The 18342-nt window shown below is 35.1% G+C and overlaps 1 protein-coding gene across 2 annotated transcripts in view; it reads left to right on the top strand.

Annotated features, from left to right (window-relative positions):
• The window catches only part of UNC13C (unc-13 homolog C), a 515697-nt gene that overhangs the window by 333973 nt on the left and 163382 nt on the right, over window positions 1–18342 (top strand). For both annotated transcript variants that reach the window (XM_008143163.3, XM_028147779.2), the window contains one exon: window positions 16061–16146. In XM_008143163.3, coding sequence (XP_008141385.2) covers window positions 16061–16146 — 86 coding nt within the window. The remainder of the gene's footprint in view (window positions 1–16060; window positions 16147–18342) is intronic.

Here is an 18342-nt window from a genome sequence, read left to right as displayed (position 1 = left end):
TATTTTGGGGGCCAGAGGAGCTTAGCTAAAGGAACTAAGTTCTCCTCTCAGGACCCCTTGCTTTTTATTAACACAATTTGTCCTAAGGCAAGGTGGAGATATACACATCAAAGGGTAAGGTTAGGTACAGAATCCATTGTCAGATTGAGGATTGCCTTCGGCTGTTCAGGTGTTTGGCCAGTAGGAGGCAATAACATGTAGAGTAAGATGCCCTGCCCTAACAGGTTTGGCTCAGTGGATAGAGCGTCGGCCTGCAGACTGAAGGGTCCCAGGTTCGATTCCGGTCAAGGGCATGTACCTTGGTTGCGGGCACATCCCCAGTGAGGGGTGTGCAGGGGGCAGCTGATCGATGTTTCTAAATCTCTATCCCTCTCCCTTCCTCTCTGTAAAAAAAATCAGTAAAATATATTTAAAAATAAATAAATAAAAAAGATGCCCTCAGCTGTTTGGCAGCAAGTAATCATTTTATGCATCCTTTTCAGGTTTGGGGAAATGCCCTTTAGCCATTCCCAGATGATACAGCCCTGCTGACATGCTGGATTTGGCTTCTGGCATTCCTGATTGAGTTTTTGGAGCTTGTATTTTTCTAAGAATATGTCCATTTCATCTAGGTTGTTCATTTTGTTGTTCATAGTATTTTTTCATAATCCTTTGTATTTCTGTGGAATTGGTTGTTACTTCACCTCTTTTTTTTTTTTTCTTTTTTTTTTTTTTTTTCTTTCTGGGCCAACAGTTCTTTTGAGTCCCGGTTTCTATGTCCAACAATTGTTAATGTGTTCATAACAGCAATGATATTTCAGTTCTGGATGGTGGACAAATGGTGGTATTGCAGGTCTGACCCTCTCTGGTTTGGTCCTGGGCAATCTGCAGTGACGCATATCTGCTGACTGCTAGTATGGCAAGGCATCGTCAGCGTCTTCCATCTCTGGACTGTTTCTCTTCTGACTTCATGGCTGGAGCACTCCTGTCAATTCCTCTCTATTGCAGGAATCCACATGTCTCGGAGTACTTCACCTCTTTCATTTCTGATTTTATTTGTTTCCTCTCTCTTTGCTTCTTGGTGAGCCTGGCTAGAGGTTCATCAATCTTGTTTATCCTTCAAAGAACCAGCTCTAGGTTTTGTTGATCTCTCTTTTTTTTTTTTTTTTTTTTTTTTGTCTCTATGTAGTTTATTTATGCTCTGATCTTTATTATTTCTTTCCTTGTGCTTACACTGGGCTTTTCTTGTTGCTCTCTTTTTAACTCTTTTGAGTTGCAGGGTTAGATAATTTATTACCATTTTTTCTTGTTTTTATATAGTACAGGTAGGCCTGTAGAGCTATGAACTTCCCTCTCAAGACTGCTTTCACTGTGTCCCATAGATTTTGGATTGTTGTGATTTCATTGCCATTTGTTGCCATGATGCTTTTTATTTCTCCTTTGATCTCTTTGGTAACCCAGTCATTGTTTAATAGCATGCTATTTAGCCTCCAGGTATTTGATTTTTTCCCCCATTATTTTTATTGTAGTTGATTTCTAATTTTATGCCATTGTGATCTGAGAAGATGCTCTTTTCTCTTCTTTATTATTATTATTATTATTATTATTATTATTTTGTAAGTGGAAATAACTATTAAAAGGCTACAGCAGTAATACAGTGAAATATTTAAGGGTTTTGTATATGATAATGGAGAAGTAAGATCACATTTGAGAGATATTAAGGTGATAAATGTAGATTTATAATTATATTTTATTTTATTTTTTTGCTAATTACATTAAATGAAGTGTTTAGGGAGAAGGTTGACACAATGAAGATGCTATAGTTATGGAGGCATCATTAATTGAGATTGTAAATTCAGGGGGAGATATCAATTGAAAAGTACAGAGTTTAAAAAATGGAAGTACATATTGTGTTACACTTTGACATATAGAGATTTGACTACCTGTGTGACTTCCATGAATTCTATGCAATAGGAAATTTTATACTTATATGCAAAAGTCCATTGGACTGTCATCAACCACATGTATAATATAGAGGAGGTTCACTATATATGATTGGAAGTATGAAATCTCATTTTTTTAAATACTCAGAAAATTTTACTCTCAGTTCATTTAAATTATTGTGACTCTACATTACTTTGTTTTTCTAATGCTGGTCAAAATATTATCAGAAATATGTTTCATCAATTCTATGATCCTGTTTGTTTGCATGTATTTTATTATTGTCTGTAATTTCTTTTCATTTCCTCTAAAGCTATACATACAAATAAGACTCAATTTAGTTTCTCTCTTCAGTAAGAATACATATTATAGGATTCAATATGTTAAGTAGAAAAGGTTCCAATTTTCCAAAATATGCTATTTTATTTTCAAAAATAATATATCATGCATTTATTTTCTCATGGCTATGGGATGAATCAGAACATGAGTTTTTCAATTCGACATCTTAGAAAATAGTATATTTCATTTTCTGCAGTGAGGAGAGTGGATTGAAGCTACTTTGACCAGGGATTTACATCTTATTCTTTCTGTTTTGGAGCTAATGGTGTTCAATGTATTTAAAATATTGATTTATTTGCTTGCACTGTGCCTTCCATAAATTATTTTTATATTTTAAAAATTGTTGCAAAAGTATTCATCATACTAAAAAGTATAGACTATACAATTAAGTCATATATCCATTACCCAAATTCAACAATTACCAAGATTTTGTCACATTTTCATGTATATTCTTGAGATTTCTTTTTCTTTGCTTTGCTGTTATCTTAAGCAAATCTTGGACATTCTATCATTTCATCCCTACGTACTTCAGTATTCATCTCTAAAATATTGGTGGCTATTCTCTTGCATATCACAATGTCACAATTACAATTAACATTAATAGTAATGCCTTGGTAGCATGTCCTCCCTGTTCCATAATCAAATGACACTGCTTTTCTTTAAAACTGCCTTTTTACATTTGGTTTGTTTTAATCAGGGTTCAGATAAGGCCCACATGCTACATGTGGTTGTTATGTGTCGTAAGTCTCTCTCATTGGGCTTCAGCTCCCATCCCTTTTTGTTTATCAATGCTACTGACTTAAAGAAGCTATGTTCATTGTCCTTTAGAATGTTCCACATTCTAGATCATTCTGCTTGCCTCTTTATGATTAAGTCTTTCCTCTGTATTTGTTAATCTACATAGTTAGCATTAATAGCTCTAGAGGCTAAACTTTCAGGTTCCTTTTATTTTATTTTTTCCAAGAATACATCACAGGTGGCTCTGTACTTCATATTTTATCACATCAGGAATCACATTAAGTCTGACTATTCCCCTGTTGTGAGGCTAAGATGATCAGTGCTGACAGCTTGATCCCTCCATTCCCAAGTTTTCTATTGATCTCTCTTCTATTGGACTTATTTATTTATAATCACTTCAGAACCAGTTATTCCATTAGGGACTACAAAATTGTGGTTCTGTAATATTATTCCTTCCACATTTATTAGAATTTTTCTGAAAAGAACTTCCCTTCATTAATTCGGGATACTTAGTTGGTTACCCTACAGTAGATTAAGTACAGGAAAGATAGGGAAAATATTTATTTCTTTTATCTTACATATTTTTCCATCTGTTCTTTTTCTGCTCTATTTACTTTTGTTACTTTTCATCAACATTACCATTTAAATTTGACAAATAATATTGAATATTCTATACATACCAGGCACTATGCAAAGTTGTGGCCACAAAAGTTAACTGGGAAAGAGATAAGTACAAAATTAAATATGGGTCTTAAGCTGGCTAGTCATTGTGCCTTCCACATTCACAAGTCATTCTGGGATTTAATTCCTCCCCTCACAGTCCCTCGTTGAGGTAACCTAGTGAGAAAAGCTAGATTTGCTCTCTATGCCTAGACTGAGAAATCTAGGGAATGAGATAGTTGACAAATAGACATTGAAAGTTTACAAGTTTGAAAACAGCTATAGTAAGTGATCCAAAATTAACAGTAAATCAAAATGATGTATAAATAGAAGCCAGGAGATTAACAGTGTTGAAAGAGAAGGCAGTTGTCAGTGGAAAAAAAGAAAAGATGAATAAAAGGAAAAGGATAAATGATGAGAATAGCTGAGTCCTGGTATGGCCAGACATCTTGAGTGAGGATCCCATCTGCAGTCAATTACTGCACTAACCAGGCTGCCTTCAACTCTGAAGGAGATTCTTGTCCATGGTTTCATGAGACTTGACTGTACTAGACATTGCTCCATCTGCTAGACTGAGTTCAGCTTTCCTTAGGTTCTAGAACAATATGGAAATGTAGTGTAGTCTTGTTTCTCCACTATGCTAAACATGCTTACAAAAATTACCTTTTAATTATTTGAAGTTACTTGAGTCTATGTCCCTTATAACCAAAGTAACATAACTAACCCAGTATGATAATATATGGAACAATATATATGTATTTCCACTACAGTTGCAGCAGTTTGCTATTGAAGTTTAAAGGAATGCTTTAATTTGAATAAACAATTTATTTTTTACAAGCAATCTGCAGAGTTAGGATTTACAATGGGAGAATGGATAATTTAAAAAAAAATCTTTTAAAATCTAAAATCTAGGCTAAAACTACCCGAATAAAGGTACAAAAAAAGAGAATGTAAATCATTTTGTAAATCAAGTTTTTTTTTTCATGCTAAGTACAGCCATTTTTGAATTTTAAAATAGATCATATTTTTCTCTACAAATGCCCCAAACAATACATTATCTGGAAATAATAAGAATATTTTAAGAGCACAAGAGCACTGTTCTAAGAATGCTTACTAAGAATTTTACTAATTCAACCACTTCTGAAGATTTCAATGTTCTACCTCCCTAATTGTACACCATGGAAGAAAAAAAGGTTCATCTTGGATTTTTTGTGTTTATCATGCTAGCTAGATGATTTAGGCAAAACTAGACATCTATATGTTATCATAATCATCACTGTATAGGGAACTATAGGGAGTTAACTGGAACCAGGCACTGTGCTAAGCACTTTTACAATTTAATGTTTAAGTTAATCCTAAATTTAATTCTAATGACACCAGTACTGTTATCCCCAAACCAGGTGATGAAACTGAAGCACAGTGGGGCTAAGTAACTTTCCCAAGATTACACATCTAGTAAGTGACAAAATCAGAATCTAAGCAACCCTTTGAATAAACAAAAATGATTAATTGTAAGAAAAAGACCCCATATGTAAGATGATGGCCATCAACCCTTTAGTCCAACTGAAACATTGTTGATGCTTTGATGATTAATCTGGATTTGATCATGATAAACAATTAACAGTAGTTACTCACAAGAAGTTAAAAATACCAGACATACCATACAGTACCATGTGCAGTGACATATAAACCAATAGAAAAAAAATGTATGCACCCTTACAGATTTTTTTTCTCAAAATTCACTGTTTTTAAGTACTTTGCTGAAAAATTGGGATACATAAAAATTACCAGTTTTTCTTTGTGGATTAGGTGCCAGAGATGTCAGAATTGAGGCCCCCATTTAGTAACTCTATGGAATCAAACCGCATACATTTCTACGTCTACCCTCACTTATTTTATATCCTCATTTTTTAAATTTCTCTACTTTTCAGACAAATCTTATTTTATTATAGTCATTTTTTAAAAACACCTTAATATTTTTGTATGAGATTAATACAGTAGTCCCCCCTTATCTGCAATTTTGCTTTTCACAGTTTCAGTTACTTTCAGTAAGCTGTGGTAATAAAATAAGTAGAAAAGTCCAGAAGTAAACAATTTATAAATTTTAAACTGTGCACCATTTTGAGTAGCATGATGAAATCTCACCATGCCCCACTCCCTTCTGCCCCAGATGTGAACCCTAGCTTTGTTCGGAGGATCCACACTGAATAAGCTACCTGCCCATTAGTCACTTGGTAACCATCTGGGTTATTAGTTCAACTGTTGTGGTATCTCAGTGCTTGTGTTCAAGTAACCCTTGTTTTACTTAATAATGGCCCCCAAACCATTCACATAACTTTTATTATAGTACGTTGTTACAATTGTTCTATTTTATTATTAGTTAGTGTTGTTGGGCTCTTACTGTGCTTAATTTATAGTAAACTTTATCACAGGTATATATGCATAGGAAAAATATAGTGTATAAAGGACTAGGTACTATCCAGTTTCAGGCATCCACTGGGGGTCTTGGAACATTTCTCACATGGATAATGGGAGACTATTGTACATAAGGAAAAAGTAAAAATAAAGAAAGAGGACTGTGTTTTAACTATGCAAAGATAAAGGTAGCTTGAGTGGCTTAGTTAGTGACCTAACATATTTGAGTGAGACAGATACAAAATCAAATCGGGAGGTAAAATGTAACCCGTAGGACCATTATCAGGACTAGAAGAGATAATGCATGCTAAGCATCTAGCCCAGTGCCTGGCTTTGTCTCCAAGCTCCTCAGATGGTAATTCTCATCTCTCTTCTACTGCCTCAAGCTTCCTGCCTTGCAGTGTGCATCTGAAGACTTGTTCTCCCCAGGTCTTTAATCAGGAAGTGCTGGGATAGCTTCAGAAATAATTATCTGAATCCAGTAAATTCCACTTATTCCCCTTATAGGCATATTACCCAAGGTTTATAGTCTATTTCTGGTCCTCTCCACCTCCTTTGCCACTGCCAGGTGGCATTTTCATTTTCTTACAAATGCTAATTTTAATAGTTAACCTGGATTCATCCACAATTTTATTTTTCACATTTAAATTAAATATGTCTTTAAATATCCTAGTTCATTAAAATAATGCCTTGGTTGTAAATGTACATTTAAAGAAAAAATGGAAGAAAGAGTGATTGTATTTAAATGGCATTTGTGATCCACTTGTTTTTTGGTACAAGAGAACTTAAACACAAAGGGAAAAATAATCACCATGGGAAATGTTCAATTAGATGAGTTCACACTCCAAATGCTTAAGCTGGCTTTCACCTTAACTGCAGTGTGATGATATGTTTTAATTTCCCTTGGCTATGGTTTTAACTTGAAAGGCTAGTTGATCATTTACTAGTAGAGTCCTGCTTAAATCAAGTTCATTCTCCTTGGCTGTTCTCTTCCTGATACTCGTAGTTAATTGTATGTCAAGTATTCTTAAATGGAGAATAATATAGTAACAAAAGCTGATTTTTTAAATTTTAATAATATGAAAAAAGCACAGCAAAAAAAAATGTCTCTTGAATTCTGGCTATGATAATGAAGCTTCAGCTGCATACTCAAAACACTATAACAACACCTTTGCTTTCTCATTTGTGACTCATTTGTGGCAATGAACACACTTTTCTTCAAAGACAGACTTTGCATATCAAAACAATACTTCACATTTAATGGATTCCGATTTTATCTGTTGTGAATAATGAATCAGTACTATCAAATTTTGACAATGGTAGATTGTTTTCCTTATTTCACTAAGAGATTTGCAAGACTAATTGGGTTATTAAACTGTTGTGTCTCACAGGATTCAAGGTTTAAAATGTTTATGCTTTGTATTAATTGCTGCAAATTAAAACCAGGAGACATTCAAATAATGTTGGTGTGGGTCGGTTATTTCATTAAACCTTTTATAAATGATAGATTTTTACAACTGCATTGAAAATGAACATGTGAAGCTATACATTTGAAAACTTAATTTGTGTGTAGTAAAACCTCACAAATTCAGACTAGTATGAGAAGGGGTTAATTTTATTATTAAAATGTGAATAATTAGTATACATAGTATATATGTACTTGTTTTGAAGTGTGTGTCAAATTTATATATAAATTTCTACAAGGTTAGGAAATAGTTGTGGGAAGTTAAAACTTCTTTCAGTCCTGCCTGTATGGTAGTTTGGAATTTATTTGTAATTAGCATATAAACTGTTAGTGGGTAGCTAGAGATTTCTGAAGTTTGTGAAACCAGTTTACTCCTATGAGAACATAAAAATTCCCTCTGTAATCAATTTATTGCCATTAATTTTATTAGCAACTTCTTTATCCTAGGAATTAAAACTAACAAATGTAAATTTCCATTCAGTTTCTGTGATAATTATTTTCACATTAGAAATCAATGGAATCTAAATAATATTTTCCTATATGTCTCATTTAGAGTTAAAATGTTATTCTCAGTAAACATTTACTGAGTGTTCACTATGTTCCAGTGGCTGTACAAAGTATTTACATGTAAAATCTATTTAATCCTCACCACAGCCCTAGAAATAATCCCAAATTATGCAATTTTTATCACTTCCAGTTGATAGATGAGGAAATTGAGTTTTAAAGAGACTAATCCCAGCTCCACTGGGCAAATTAACTAAATAGCAGAGGAGAAATCAAATCCATATCATTTGGATTGGATTGGAGGTTTAACCACTACATAATACTAGTGTAGATTGTGCAGGGGAAATCACCAGAACTGTGTTAAATTGCAGAAAATAAGCTTCTAGCAAACATGCAGATGGTGTAGATTTCTTAGCCAATTCAAAGAAGAGGCAAAAATATTCAACTGTGGAGTGTGTTGGAAAAAAACAACTCTGCCTTTGAATCATGATTTGGTACTGGGTATATAGCACAGATAAAACTTATACAATTGGATGCCAAAGTGAGAGTGTGTATTTGCAAATCTACAAAGGAAATTTGGACACAGTGCAAATAGCACTCTTACTGGAATATGGTTATTTGTGGCCTGTTAAAAGTTGGAAACAAAATGTAGCCAGCTTGGTAAAAATCTGCTATGAAAAATACTAGGTGTCCCTCCTCTTGCTCAAAGTACTGATTTGCTTCTTTTGTCTGTAGTATTTTGCTCATAGTTGTAAATTTTTTCTCCTCTCTTTTTCACTCGGTAGGTAGGACTAAAGAAATTTTTCTAAAAATTGTCAGCGTTGCAGATGTTGCCTCCAGATTATAGCCTGGATTCTGGAATTGTTTAAATCTTGTAGATATAGGAATGACTGTGTAAGCATAATTCATATTATTTGGTAGTGAAGAGATGTTAAGTGAAGAAAAAAATGTTTTCTAATGTTATACAAAATTGGTTAAAGCAAAATAATATTATTTTCTTCACTTTTCAACTATAAAACCAATGCCAATAAAATTATACTAGGTAAGTTAAATCTTGTGTCAACAGTAAAATTATAAAATTTATTATCCAATGCTATTACTAGCTCTTAATATTAAGTGAGCAATGGTACAGTTTGTAGCCATTGTATATATTATTTTTTGCTCTTGGGGTTCAGAGATAATGAATGACTTTTAACTCTGCCTTAAGTACAACAGAAGACTTTAGAGGGAGATGATACTTGATCTGTACTTTGAAGGAAGAGAGTATTTAAGATCAAATGAAAATTGAGGAGGAGAGAGGACAGGGAAAAATGATCATCAGCCTCACATATATTGAGAAATTATAAGTAATCTGGGTGGCTGGAGCATAGACAGCATTTGAGAGTAGAGACAGAAGTTAAGCTAGGGTCTAATCATCACTGGCGAGGAAAGTCACGATGACTTGCAATTTTTCTCTGTTAATGAAAGTGTCACAAACAATCGATGGTTTTAAACTGTGGCTCCAAATATTATGGCCTGTGTTCTTAAGAGGTAAATTAGGTGGTAATACAAGGGTGTGATAGAAGAGGAAGGGATGGAGGCACATAAACTAACAGGCTAATGCAATTCTTGAGGCAAGTAAGAGTGAAGACTTGAATTAGGGATGTGACAGTAACAATAGGAAAGGGACAGGCAATTCCACAGGTATGTCAAAGGAGGAATCCACAGGAGAGTAGAAAAGGGAAGATGCTATGGATTGTGGCAGAGTTAATGACTTGGTTTGCTGCCTAGATTTAAGATTAAATACGTTTTGTGTGTGGGGCGGGGGGATTTTTTTAACTAGCATATAGGCTTCAGAAGAACCTGTGTAACTATTAAGTAAATAAACTAGCTTTGAATTCTGTTTTTCTAGCATAGAATATTCATTATCTTCATAGGTAACAGCAAGCACAACCAAATTTGAAATCAGCATATCATAATGAGCTACAAGCAACACTTCTTCTAAAGCAGATATCAGAAAATATCTCAGACCCCAAAGATTGCCTTCTGCATAGTAGAGTTTAGCAAGTGGTAGAGATTGAGGTTTAGATTTAAATAGGAACTCTTGCATAAATATAAAGGTAATATTTTGAACTCTAAATATTTTAAGGCAAAATCAGTAGGCAAATACAAAAAAAAAGTAAGAAAATATAAGCTGTGAAGATATTTTTAATGCTTGGGAATTACTGTTATTGTCATTAAAAAAAGGATAAATAAGAAATAATGCCAAGACACATAAGCTCAATTTCAGATTCTGCCATTGATTTGTTCCATGTTTTAGGATGCATTTCTTAATATTTAATGTCCTGAGTCTAAAATGAATGTAAACAAAGTTATCTTTATGTCTCCTCCAAGTATCAAATATATAGATATAGATAGATATATCAATATAGATATATAGATATAGATAGATATATAATTGAATATTTTATTCTTTATTGGAGAGATCATGAGCTTTGGAGAGGCAGTTCAAGTCTCAAATCTTGACCACCGATTTCTCATTTGTAAAATGAGAATAATAACAACAAATAGGAATTTTGTGAGAAATAAATGAATGTTAATTCATCTTTAAAAAACTTGCATAGTAAAAGTCCATTGATTTTATATCAAAAGAGATATTGCTTAAAAAGCTTGTGGTCACAAAACTCATCTTATTCGGTTTCATAGGACTGTATAAAGTAAAAAGTAAAAGTTTAATGTTTATGTATCACTTTGGTGAAGAAAACAAGTAAAAAACAAAACTAAGACTCCCCTCAGCCAAGCCTTATAAATTTTCAGTAATTCAACTAATATTTTCTACGCATACAAGCATAGATATGCAGTTAATAATGTTTATTTTATATTTTTCTTTTTGCAAAATATTGGAATATATTATGCACACTATTAATCTGTAATTTGCTTTTTTCACTTAATACTGTCTAATAGATATTATTTCATGTCGATACAAGCAGATATACCTAGCTCTTTTTAATAGTTGTATGTTATTCTGTGTATTCATACATTGGGATGATACAGCCCATAGAGGGGACTTCTAGGGTACATGAGAGAAGGGTGTGGGGATATCACAGGTATTTGAATAGCATAAAAACTGGAAGCCTATAGTCATTAGATAACTTTTGGGAATCAGGATCAACCAAGCCCTAATTTTTAATTTATGTTTACTAGTTTGAAATTTTTGTAGTAAAAAAAAAAAGTCACTATTATTGCAATCAAAATTTCTTTGAATATTAGAGAGATTGAATATCGCTCCCATTGCTTTTGTGTGTTTTTTTTCTTTCTAACTTGCCCATTGATTTCATTAGCCATTTCTCCTACTTCATATTTTTCCTATAGGTTTGTAACAGTTCTTTTCCTATGAATATTATTATCTCACTAGTGGCCTGGTACACAAAATTTGGGCATGGAGGGGAGCGTCCCTCAGCCCAGCCTGCACCCTCTCCAATTGAGGGCCCCTTGGGGGATGTCCGACTGCCGGTTTAGGCCCGATCCCTAGGCAGCCATTGGCTCCTTACACTTCACTCCTTATACATCCCACAGGGATCGGGCCTAAACTGGCAGTCGGACATCCCTCTCACAATCTGGGACCACTGGCTCCTAACTGCTCACCTGCCTGCCTGCCTGATTTCCCCTAACTGCCTCTGCTTGCCTGCCTGATCGCCCCTAACTGCCCTCCCCTGCCAGCCTGATCTCGTCCCCAACTGCCCTCCCTCCTGGCCTGATCTCGCCTTCAACTGCCCTCCCCTGCTGGACTGATATTGCCCCTGGCTGCCCTCCCCTGCAGGCCTGATCTTGCCCCCAACGGCCCTCCCCTGCCAGCCTGACCTCACTCCTAATGGCCCTCCACTGCCAGCCTGATCTCACTCCCAATGGCCCTCCCCTTCAAGCCTGATCTCGCCCCCAACTGCCCTCCTCTGCAGGCCAATTTGGTTCTGATTGGTCAGTTTCTATGCCAGTCATTGTCTCTGGCCTATCAATAGCCCTGGTGGGGGCCTGGAGAGAAATGGAGGCATGGCTGCTGGCCAGACTGGGAGAGAAAGAGAGAGGCAAGTGCTGATCAAAAGCTGCCACAGAGGCAACAGATCAGTCCCTGCTTCTCTCTTCAGGCCTCTCTTTGGCCCTGATTTGCAGCCCCCTCAGCAGTCAGTGCTGAGGCAGCACTACTGCAGCGGAAGCAGTCAGTGCCAGGTTGCCACAGCAACCCAGCTGACTGCAGGACTGACTTCCGGTTGGTCGAGCCTTGGTCTTTACTGGTCATTACGACCCAGGGTTTTTATATATTAGGATTGCCTCTTCTATATTGAATGTTGTTGTTTTTTGTAGTGTGTCATTTTTATTTTAAATGATAGTTTGGTTTTGGTTATGGTTTTGCCATGTTGAGGGTTTAATAGCACTGATGAGAACCCTTAAACAACAGTTCTCCAAGAATGAAAATCAAACTGGACATTGCTTATGCAACTGAGAAAATCTTGAGACTAACAGCTTATTTTTAGATCCCTTGTTTTGAAGTTATCTAAATTATAGCTTCTCGATTAAATAAAAAATATTTTATAAGTCACTTTCAGATAACTGAGATGCACAGCTCATCTCTTCCACCAATTAATATTTATCCTCCTTAAAAAGTACACGCAACTCTTGCTTTTTTCAAGCAATTTCTGGGAATGACTGCCCCAGTATATTCTTCTGTGCCTTATACTCTTAGCCTCATTTTGTTCAGTAGTTTGCACTTATTGCTGTAATATATTTTTTTAAAATTATAACCCATGTTTCTTGAAGTAACATCAACCTTAGGGTAGAAAATCAAATAGAAAAACAACATCCCCTTAGAATATTTTTGGCTCTTTGCATTCTGCTTTGATCTAGCTCCTCATAATCCTTTCAGCTATAGTTTAATGTTCTTCATTCTCCTTTCCTATGTATTCTCCATGGAGCTGTTCCCCATGTTGCTCTTTTTCTGTTCCCCTGTGGTATCACTGCCTTCTACAGCGTACACCCAGTTTCCTATCACTGCTGGTGCGTGAGAGCAAAGTTCTGAGTCCCCAATCCTGTTCATGCTGCTGCTTCCCATATCCATAGAGATCACAGGAGTGATCCTCAATTGTAAATAAGCCGCTGCCACAGCTCCTGAGAACCAAGGATGAGCAGTTGTTGTTTTCCAAACACTTGATATAACAAAACCACTGTTTCCCACAACCACACAACCATCTCTACCTTTTCACCTTGTAGTTTTCTTCATGAGACTTGCCATGATATTTATATCTATATCTATATCTATATCTATATCTATATCTATATCTATATATCTATATCTATCTATGTCTATGTCTATATTTATGTCTATATCTATATTATTTATATTTAATTTATATATGTATATTTATATTTGTGAGATACCAGACTGTAAAGTTCAGAAAGGCAAGGACCATGCCTGTTTTGTTTAGTGGTATGTGCACAACACATCTTAGGCCTTCAATTAATAGCTACTTATTAGAGAACTAGAGGCCTGATGTATGAAATTCATGTAAAAGTAGGCCTTCCTTCCCCCAGCTACCGGCACTGGCTTCCCTCTGGCACCCAGGAACTGGGCTTCCCTCGCAGCCCAGGCTTCGTCTGGAAGGTCATCCAGAAGGATGTCTGGAAAGACATCTCATCTAATTAGCATATTATGCTTTTATTATTATAGATGTTAATAAATGCTAAATGCATTACAGCCATTTGTATTATACTACCTCTTACTTTACTTCTCGCAAATTTATAGTTTTTTAGACTTTTTTCTAAAATAAATAAAGCATTATAAATTTGATTGAAGCCTCATGAGTCCAATTCCCTTTACTTCTTGCCCAAACATTACTATGAGAATATATTTGATATTTTTATTCCCCTGAATTTCTTTATATCTTTATGATATGTGCATGTATTTATTAGAAAAACATGTCAGATATGTGCCAATATCTGACAAAACATGTCAGATATATCCCCTAGAGGCACTGACTGATTTACCTAGAGGCAAAGTCTGAGAATTTGAGAAGCTAGACAGAAAGCACTGAAAAACTGAGAGAGCTGAATACAAGAACAGGAGAATAATTAAAATTCAGGCTCTACAAAGTAATGAATCTAGGTGAACACCCCAAGCATAAGTATATCCTAGGAGGAGGAATAAATATTGACCTGTGTTGAATGAACCTAGACCCTGGTTGGATGAAGGTCATCTCTCTTAACCTTAAAACACTACTACCAGAAGAAAATAAATTCTTTTTGAAAGAATAGTAACTTAATCCAAACACTCAAATTATATGAGCATTTTTCACACACAAAAAGTCCTTTATTCAATCAAAAAATAAGCAGGCATTATAAAAGAATAATATAGTGGAATTTAGAGACAGATGTTACAGTAACTGTGATTATGATTTTTAAGAAATCCTAAGTGTAAATAATTGATGAATGTACATCTGCATTTAAGTTTTAAAATATCAATCAACATCCTTAGATAAATTGAGAGATGGTGGTTGGTAAGGGATATTTGATGAAATATACCTTGCTTTTGGTGGAAATTTGGGCTAAAATATTTCATATAGTATCAATGTTTTTTTTCTTATTTGAGGTCATATTTACTCAGGTAATACTTTCTATCTCATTCAGAATTGTATTACTCTTTTTAATTTAGACCCTAAAATATAAATTAATGTGAGAGCTATTTTTCTTTTTTTAAATAAAATTATTTATTTATTGATTTCAGAGAGGAAGGGAAAGGGAGAGATAGAAACATCAGTGATGAGCCCTAGCTGATTTAGCTCAGTGGATGGAGCATCAGCCTGTGGACCCGAGAGTCCCGGGTTCAATTCTGGTCACATGCCTGGGTTGCAGGCTCGGTCTATCGTGCAGGAGGCAGCCAATTGATGATTCCCTCTCATCATTGATGTTTCTATCTCTCTCTTCTTCTTCATTCCTGAAATCAATAAAAATATATTTAAAAAAATCAATGATGAGCGAATCATTAATTGGCTGTCTCCTGCATTGCCCCTACTGGGGATTGAACCTGCAACCTGGGCATGTACCCTGATTGGCATTGAACCTCGACCTCCTAAATTCATAGGTCAACACTCCACCACTGAGCCACACCAGCCAGCCTATTTTTGTTTTTTAATATTTGTCATTTGTATATATGTATATACATATATATACATGCATTATATATTTATATATAGTATATTGATATATGCATGCATTACATATTTATATAGTATGTATATGTTAAAAAGAAAATGCTATCAGTCTTACATATTGGCTTGGGGTGAGTGTTTATAAGGTTATGAAAAGACTTGGTATATTCACCGGGCTTGGGCTTGTATTACCAGGAGCCTTATTGCAAGATTGAAAACACATGCAGAGTACATGTTCAGCAGCAGTAGGAATCTTGTCTTTAGCCTAAGCTTGTTTAATCTAAAACACAGACCTGCCAAGGAGCTCTGTAGTCCTGACTAATGGTCCACCATGGGCCATTTACCAGAGGAATGAGAAATCTTTCTTGAAATAATTCATTGTAAGCAAACAGGAAATGAAAGTATTTAAGCTTGTTTCAAGAAAATTGCTAACAGGTGAATGTGAGGTGTGGTTTTGGTATTGCATGGTATCTGCTACTCCGATCCATCTGATGTATCTTCAAAATTAAGACATATGAAGATGGAGTGTATGATACAACTGAAGAGTCTCTTTAAAGACAAACAAACATTCCAGGACATCCATCAGGAGCTACAAGCACCACATCACATTGTCACTGATCAAATGGAGTCTATTTCCCTGATACCCAATATTGTTTTATCAAAACATTCCAGTGTGTAGTTTTTTTTTTCCTACCTAGGAAAGTTCATAAAGAGATATTACATAAATAAAAGTATTTATGATCTATATAATAATTAATGTGGTATATAGGTAACGTAAGGTACTTTTTGTGGGTTTTTTAGGCACGTTCTTCTTTTTGATACACTAATATGTGTTTAATTTTAGGTTTCCTCAAGAACTGAACATGGGAAAAATAAGTGCTGAAATTATGTGGACCCTTTTTGCTCTGGATATGAAATATGCACTAGAAGGTAATTCCAAACATCTATTTGTATTAGAACACACATTTTAGTGAAATCATTATTTCTTGTTCTTGTTTTTAAATGCAAGAATTGATTAATTAAAACATGGATTGCTTCATATGACAGTTCTATTTTTTAAAAATTCTTTATTGTTTAGAGTATTACATATGTCTCCTTTTTCCCCCATTGACCTCTCCCCAGCCACCCCTCCCCCCAGCACATGCCCTCACCCCCCTAGTGTCTGTGTCCATTGGTTATGCTTATATGCATGCATACAAGTCCTTTGGTTGATCTCTTACTCCTCCTTTGCTTTTCCTCTGAGGTTTAATGGTCAGTTTGATGCTTCTCTGTCTCTGGGTCTATTTTTGTTCAACAGTTTATGTTGTCCATTATATTCCATAAATGAGTGAGATCATGTGATATTTATCTTTCTCTGACTGGCTTATTTCACTTAGCATAATGCTCTCCAGGTTCATCCATACTGTTGTGAATGGTAAGAGTTCTTTATTTTTTCAGCAATGTAGTATTCCATTGTGTATATGTGCCACAGTTTTTAATTTATTTGTCTGCTAACAGGCACTTAGGCTGTTTCCAAATCTTAGCTATTGTAAATTGTGCTGCTATGAACATAGGGGTACATATGTCCTTTTTGGTTGGTGTTTCTGGTTTCTTGGGATATATTCCCAGAAGTGGGATTACTGGATGAATGGGAGTTCCATGTTTAATTTTTTGAGGAATCTCCATACTGTTTTCCACTGTGGCTGCAACAGTCTGCATTCCCACCAGCAGTGCAGGAGGGTTCCTTTTTCTCCACATCCTTGCCAGAACTTGTTGTTTGTTGATTTGTTGATGATAGCCATTCTGACAGGTGTGAGATGGTACCTCATTATCATTTTGATTTGCATCTCTCAGATGATTAGTGAATTTGAGCATGTTTCCCTAGTTTTTATTTTGTGAAAAACCTCCATACTGTTTTCCATAGTTGCTGCACCTTTTACAATCCCAGCAATGGTGCACGAGGGTTCCCTTTTCTCCACATCTTCTCCAACACTTGTTGTTTATTGTTTTATTGATGATAGCCATTCTGACAGGTATGAGGTAATATCTCATTATGGTTTTAATTTTTGTTTTCCTGATATTAGTGATGTTGAGCATCTTTTCATGTCTATTGACCATTTGAATGTCCTCTTTGAAGATGTCTGTTCAGGTCCTCTGGCCATTTTATTTAATCTGATTGTTTGGTTTTCTTGGTGATAAAATATGTAAGTTCCTTAGGTATTTTGGGTGTTAACCACTTATCAAATATATCATCACAAAAACAAAATAAAAAAAACACCCAAAACCTTGTGAACAGTTTAGTTCTAAAAAGTATTCCCACAATAGGAAGATAATTTTCTCAAAGATAATTTTCTGTAACTTTGAACAGATGCTTATGGATTATAGGTTAATAATTTTGTGCAATAACAGTATCCCAAAATGCAGAGATTGTATTTTCAAAAATCAGGTCCAAGATCAGCGGTAATTAATAATTTTGTGATCATCTTAGCTGGTTGGAGACAATTTTATTATTAGTTTGACTTTTTCAATAGCAGATTTGATATTTAAGTAATATACCATATAACTTACCTACTTAAAGTATACAGTCAATAGTTGTTACATTTGCTTATTTATACACATTGTCAAGAAGGCAGGTAAGGGAGTAACTTGGATTGCAGTTCATGGTTTATGCATCTTCTCACACAGATGAGAGGGCTTTTGAGTGCAAAGATTATATATGTCATCTTTGTGTTGATTGAATCTTAATAGAAATTCAATAGGCGCTTGTTTATTTGACTCGAATTGCAAATGTGACAACTCTACACAAAGAACCTTGGAAACAAGGCCAGAACACTTGCCATGTTCAAACTTACAATTTGTAATATTGCAAGTTGGAAGGCAGCCAGAGATCCGAGTCTGGAAAACCCAATTTCAGAAAGCTTCGTCATGTATGAGCTGCACAACCTTGGACAGTTAATGCATAATCTCTCCAAACTTCAGTTTTCTTTCCTATAAAAAGGTGATAAGAGTTTTCAGGTTGATGTGAGGATCACCTGACACATTAAATGTACTTTGCAAACTCTAAAGCACTGTGCTGGTGGGAGGAGACCATTGCTGTTATCTATAATAATAAAAGTGTAATATGCTAATTAGACTGAACAGCCGAAT

The sequence above is a fragment of the Eptesicus fuscus genome, chromosome 5 (genome assembly GCF_027574615.1).
Source record: "Eptesicus fuscus isolate TK198812 chromosome 5, DD_ASM_mEF_20220401, whole genome shotgun sequence".
NCBI lineage: Eukaryota > Metazoa > Chordata > Mammalia > Chiroptera > Vespertilionidae > Eptesicus > Eptesicus fuscus.
This window is presented reverse-complemented; position numbering and strand designations above follow the sequence as displayed.